Below are 7,029 nucleotides of genomic sequence, written 5' to 3' on the forward strand. Positions count from 1 at the left end.
TTGATTTCAGTCCAAGTTCGACTTGCCCATTTATTTACTCAGTCTATTTTAACCGCTAAAATTCAGCTCACCGTGCTAATTTGGCACATCTCATCCTTAACACAACTGAAATGAAATATTAGTTATTATGAGTGTATACATAATTTTGCACACCCTTAACACAACTGAAATGAAATTGCACATCCTTCACCAAATCTCTAACTCCGCCAAGTGTGCACACCCAACCAATAGTATCAATATAAATGGAAATCCCATTCTGCTCTACAAATAACTCTGAAATAACATATCTCACAATTAAATCAGTTACATTTCTCTTACAACTGTTTCTATACAATTATCATCTCAAATGGTGTCTGTATCTATGAAAAGAAGACTTAGAAAAATTATAAGGAAAAAGAATAAAATAAAATGAAATGTAAAGTGTACTATTGTTTTGCTGCAACCATTGAGAAAACATTCCAAATTATAATAACAAAACAAGCTCCGTCTCGTGTATTTTACCATTTAAAATTGAGGAGTGAAAACTGATATATCAAGTGTCTTCTGTAAAAACTTTGTATATGTAATCGCGAAAACGTCTTGAGTATGCCTTTGGATCAACAGCTGAGATAGAATTAGGATCACATTGGATTGATTTATATGCATGCTCAAGCTTTTTTGTAATATCATAGTCTTGAAGTATGTCTATTATTCCAAAAAATAATATCACATCATAAAACTCCCCTGTTGGTTCTCCTACTAACTGAAAGTCTAAGTCATTTTTCCTCTCTGTCCTTTCAACGCGTGCCGACATGTTTATACCCAAACTTCTGCCAGCCAACCTGTCATGTTTCAGTTCACATTAGTTGTATGGTTAGTAAGGATATATATGTGTATACAATGAATAAGCACCGGAACATTTTCAGCGATCAGATAGAAAAACACGCGTAGTATAGCAAGTCAATGTTGGATACTTTGAGAAAATTAGGACTATTTGTAAGATAAAAAGTGTACCCGGAAAGCAATCGATCCCTATCTGCACGAGAAAGACGAGGAGCTGATCCATCTTCCGATCCTACATTATCCGTAAGCAAGGAAAATTATTGAAAGATCTGACTTTATTAATACGTTTCATGACGAAATATATATATACAGATGCAATCAGCACTAACCAGCAGGTGTTCTACAACCAGGAGGAGGAGTTTGATCTCCAGTTGCTTCTTTAAAATGAAGACCAACTAAAAGGCTATAGTCCATCACTCTCTCTTGTTCTAGTAGCTCACAATCCCTATCAACTTGTCTGAAATTTGAAGACGTGTTGATATTGGTAACTAATGATCATATTGAGGAGATGAATAAAAAGGATCGTACCTTCGGAATTCTTGGAACCATGTCTTAGGTAACCTGAATATAAAGTTGAGATCAAGGTCCTTTAGAGTTGTGGTTGCATCAATCTCTGATTCTGGTTTATCTGTCATCCGGCCAAACGTTGACCCTTTCAAGTCGAACCGTCTATGAATTGTATAATCAGTGCAGAACAGATTCCCCATGATAACAAATCGTACCTAAGGTATTAAAACATATGATAAGTTATGTTGTTGTAGTGATCGATCATTTAGCATTTGATGTTTGCAGGATGTCCTGCCACTACCTTTTTCTGTGCTGGTCCGGTTAGCTTAACACAATGCAGGCCAAAATACTTGGTCATTAGCGTGTTATCAAATGAACGAACGTGACTGAAATAGGCATGGAGCATCCTTAGAAGCACCTAAGAACCATACATGGACAAGAAAAGTTATTCATTGTTTTTCGGGCAGAGAGTGCTAAGGCAATTTCAGTACTAAGCAAAGTATATATAGAGCGAGATAGATCTTACTTTTACTTCTGCCTTCTTCATTGTCTTGATCATGTATCTATCATCATTTGTCAAGTAGAAAAAGCTTCCACTTTTTCCTGGGGAACATAGCTCTCGGAGGGCGTCATTACCACAAATCGACAACATATAATCAGCTGCATCAACTTTGAATAACATCCTTAAAGCCCTGAAAACTTTAGGGCAATAGTCTTTCCATCTGAATTCACAAGACGGATGAGGAGGTGTGCTTTTAGATCCTTCAGGTGGGAATCTTGTCCAGTACTTCTCTTTCGGATCAAATGCCGAAGGCTTGAGATCAAGGGATGGAACTGGTCCTGGCCTTCCTACTGAATGCCTATGACATATTTCACATCAGGAACAGATATAAGTTGAGAAAACTATCGAGCAGTAAAAAAAGTATACCTGATTCCCAACTGCAAATTGAGCATAAGTTCATAATTCTTATGACCTTTCGAAATAGTCTCTCCTTGCCTTTTTACTGCCTTAGGATGTCTAATAGGACTCCCTCTAATATATCCATCCATAGCATCATCTACACAAGTTATTCTTGGAGGTGTTCCGGCACAGTCTGATAAGCGCATCCTACCAAATTCCCTATCTACAGGGGCTGCGTCTATTCGCCCATCCACTGACATCCTCCTTGGCCTAACGTTGTTTTCTGTTGCCTTGGCAGACCTCCAAACTGCCAACTTCTTCTGAGAAGGTAATATTGAAACTTTCTCATTTGGACAAATGCTACATTCCAACAAATCAGTATTGTAAACTTGTTGAGGATCCCAATCAAGATTTCCACCTTCTAACAATGATGCAGATGGATAAAAAGTACCATTTTGTTCATTTTGATCTTTATTCCAATTTCCAACATAGAAACTCCCATCATCCCATTTCAATGTTCCATTACCCTTTGGAACTCCATCTTCCCAATTCCCTTCATACACATTACCATTTTTCCAACACATCTTACCTTTACCACATATAACACCATTCTTCCATTCACCAACGTACGAATTCCCATTCTTCCATACATACTTTCCATTTCCTTGTTGTAATCCTCGATTCCATTCTCCATCGTAAACATCACCATTAGAGTATTCTTTAACCCCATGTCCATGTTTCAAATTCATCACCCAAGAACCTTTAAATGAGTCTCCATTAGGCCCCGTAAACGAGCCTTCACCATCCATATATCCACTCTTGAAATTCCCCTCATACATAGCACCAGACGGCCAACTAAACGTTCCTTTCCCCATCTTTTTCCCTCTAAACCAATCACCTACATACATGCATCCATCAGTCCACCAATATTTTCCATGTCCATGGGGGAAACTATCAACCCAATATCCACTGTAATAATCTCCATTAGGGAGGAACCTCTCCGAATGGTAAACCTCCCCATTCGCATGACCTTCATTCTCCTCTTCTACATCTACTTGATCAATTATCTCTTCCTCAACATGCGATGGACCATATGTACCAAATATTGTGTTGGCTCGTTTCCTTGCGACTGCTTGTGTTTTCCTCACCGTTGCCTCCCAAGCCTTCATGATAATATTCTATAAATTTTGATGATAAATTTGGTCCTGGATCAAGAAATGCATCAAACAGATCAGCCATGCAAAGACATGCACATGATGAGATACAAAATCAATATCTTCTCTTTCTTTCATTCTCTCTCTATCACCTCCGTCTTGCTCGCTTTCTCTTTCTCTTTCTCTTTCTCTCTCTCCCCTCCCTACGTCTTATTAAGATCACAACATTAAAAAAAATATATTTTTTAATTACGCATTAAGTACTAGTACATATTCTGTATTTTATATTTTTCATGAATTAACTTATTCACCATCTATTACATCTAAGACTTTATGTGCGTGACATTTGTAAGGATAGGCGTATTTTGGGTTATGTAATTTGTCAATATTGACGTATAACATTATTTCTTTTTTCAAATATATGTAGTGACAATATATTTCATTGTTCTCAAATTTAGAAAAAAATTGTTTTGCACCTGTATGGGGTTGGAGTTGGGATAGGGTGTCTTGAAAAATCATAAAGAAGGAATTGAAATCACACTACTCTAAAAGGATGGGTTTTCTAAGTTGTAAGCCTCCTAGTGTTTTGTTACTAGTTTTGGAATGCGTGTGGTATGTATGTCCCAATAATAACCTATACATTACATTTTTTTTTTCACAATCAACAAATTTATTTTAAAAGTTTCTTACAACACGATTATAATCATCAAACTTATCACATATAATTACAGTTATATATTGTATGGAATTCTGATGCCATCAAAATTGAGAGAGGAAAAAAATGACAAACATAAATACACTTAATTAAATGTAGTAACACATAGATGACTAAGAAATCAAATAAAATAAGAGACTTTGAAATTAACAATTGAACACTATTGTTTCTTATCCAATGTCTTAATTTATAGTTTGCAAGATCAAATTTTTCTTCATCCAATATGAGAAAACCATAAGATAAGACTTTTAAAATTAGGTTGTTTTTTTTTTAGAAATGAAGGGTCTTGAAATTGTGGTCTTGAAAAATTATAAAGAAATAAGTGATTCTTACCAGACTATTATAATGAATCATCAAATTTATCACATATAATTGTAGTTATATATATTGTATGGGATTATGATGCCACCAAATTTGAGAGACGAAAAAATTGACAAACATACACTTAATTAAATGTAGTAATAAATAGATGAAGAAGAAATCAAATAAAGGAAGAGACTCTGAAATCAACAATTGAATACTACTATTTCTTATCATGATGTATCTGATATTGTCCTAATGTCTTAATTTATAGTTTTCTTCATCCAATATGAGAAAATAATAAAATAAGACTTCTAAAATTATTTTTTCTTAGAAATGAAAGGTCTTGAAACCATGATCTTTCAATTTTCATCCTTCTTCATGTCTTTCTCATTTAATTGCATTTAAAAGTTGATTCAATTTTTGTTTGAACTCCTTCCCACCTTAATATTTAGTATGATATATAAAGTATTATTTAATATTTAACTAATTAGATATTTAATTTAGTATACGACTAAAATGACAATTTAATGTCACACTTTAACGTTTTCCATTTTTAATAGTATATATGATGACTAGTTAATACTCATTCGAGGGCCATAAAGTAATTAAAATATATTAACAGACGTTAGGGTCGTCTTAATAACTAGACCATTAAAATCATCACTTGGGCCCCAATTTTTTTTTTAAAAAAGTACTTAAACATATTACTAAAAAAAATTATACTATCTTTTTGAGGAAAAAAAACCGTGTGAGAGATTTTATAGTTTTTCTTCAAAATTTGTTATTGTTGATATTCTTAAGTATATAAATGGAAATTTTAATTATTATTTAAAAAATTCAATTTTAATATGTCAACTAAAAAACATGATTTCGATTTTGCAAAAAGAGGGAAAACTTGAAGAATTAAATAAATCTTTAAAAATAGCCCTTGATAGATTTTTAACAATTAATAAATATTTTGAATAAAAAAATTGGAGGATGTTCTTCAAATGAATATGCACCAATACAATTGAATTAGATGATAATAATCCAAGAATAAAATCTAGAAGAGGTTGGTGAAAATGTGACGTATATTGTTCCCGATATCAAGAACTTCCAAATAATTCAAATGGTTACATCCCTAAAAATATATATGATCCAAATCAATGAAATAACGTAGATATAAAAACTGAGAGATCTTTTAGTAGAAAAGTAACCATTTAGAATGACTGATGTAAATTTTCTACAAGATAAGTACGTACGATCTTTTTCTACAACACACTATATCAAAAAATTGGTAAAAGAAAAAAAGTATGAAAGAAAATAATTAATCTACTCGATCTAAAGATTTGAATAGCTTTTTTTGTTTTTGTTGTAAATTATTTATCACAACTTCTATTATTTGTAATAGTAAACTAGCTAGTGAAGGTAGTGATGAGTGGATAAATCTTAGTGTTTAAGTTGAAAGTCCATGAAGTAATGAATGAACATGTTATTTATAATATGAGCCCGTGTATTGATTTGGAAATGAGTTTGCATTAAAAACAATGGAAAAATGCATAAGTACCCCCTCAACCTATGCTCGAAATTTCAGAAACACACTTATATTATACTAAGGTTCTATTACCCCCCCCTGAACTTATTCTATAAGTAATTTTCTACCTCTTTTCGGCCTACGTGGCACTACCTTGAAAAAAGAAGTCAACTAGTGTTGGGCCCACAAGATAGTGTCACTTAAATCGAAAAGGGATAAAAAAAATTATTAATAAAATAAGTTCAGGGGGGTAATAGGACCTTAGTATAGTATAAGTGTGTCTCTGAGATTTCGAGCATAGATTGAGGGGGTACTTCTGCATTATCCCAAAAACAATTGATAAAGTAGTGCAGGAACAAATTGGTAGAGATAAAGTGCAGTGTAAAAATGTATTGTCAAGAATTACTGGTGTGATCAAAACTCTTTGAAAAAATAATTTAGCATTTATTAGGGAAACAAATGGAAAGATCTATCAAGAAAGTAATGGTAATTTTTAAAGCCTAATTGAAATGATTAACTAATATGATTCAGTTATGCAAGAACATATTTGAAAACTATGCATGATGAAATTCATAGTCATTGCCTTGGATATAATATAGAGATGAATTATTCACTTATTGGCAAGTGAAGTTAAGAATAAAATTATTAATCAGATTAAAGAAACAAAATTGAAGGAATATTGATTGTATTAAAGTGTTAAGAGAATACATGGGAGATATATATAGGAGATATAGAAGGAGTACTAATCCTAATAGGACTAGGATTAAGGAGTACTAATCCTAATAGGACTAGGATTAGTACACAGTAAATACTAATATTATTTTATACTATTTATTTAATACTATCTGTTATTATCCCCCCTCAAGCTGAGCTGAGCGGAAGCGAACGGAAGCTTGGAACTGAGGTAATCGTGCTGTCGGCTCGGGAGAGGCTTGGTGAGAATATCAGCCGGTTGTTCTTCAGTGGGTACATACTGCACAGTCATGGTGCCGGCCTGAACTTCATCGCGAACAAAGAGACAATCGGTATCAACATGCTTCATTCTGGTGTGTAGGACGGAATTCTTGGCCACACAGATGGTTGATTTGTTGTCACAATAGAGAGCAGGAACAGT

At 33.5% G+C, this 7,029-nt stretch overlaps 1 protein-coding gene across 1 annotated transcript; it reads right to left on the reverse strand.

Moving 5' to 3' along the window:
• Window positions 1-215: 215 nt before the first annotated feature.
• LOC107006863 (phosphatidylinositol 4-phosphate 5-kinase 6-like) lies at window positions 216-3,637 on the reverse strand. Its single transcript, XM_015205377.2, has 7 exons — window positions 2,258-3,637; window positions 1,856-2,189; window positions 1,631-1,747; window positions 1,351-1,544; window positions 1,152-1,279; window positions 994-1,054; window positions 216-821 (listed from the first exon to the last, which is right to left on the reverse strand). The coding sequence occupies exons 1-7, from the start codon at window positions 3,397-3,399 to the stop codon at window positions 533-535; spliced, it is 2,265 nt and encodes a 754-aa protein (XP_015060863.1). The 5' UTR covers window positions 3,400-3,637; the 3' UTR covers window positions 216-532.
• Between the last annotated feature and the right edge of the window lie 3,392 nt (window positions 3,638-7,029).

The sequence above is a fragment of the Solanum pennellii genome, chromosome 12 (genome assembly GCF_001406875.1).
Source record: "Solanum pennellii chromosome 12, SPENNV200".
In the NCBI taxonomy this organism is placed as follows: domain Eukaryota; kingdom Viridiplantae; phylum Streptophyta; class Magnoliopsida; order Solanales; family Solanaceae; genus Solanum; species Solanum pennellii.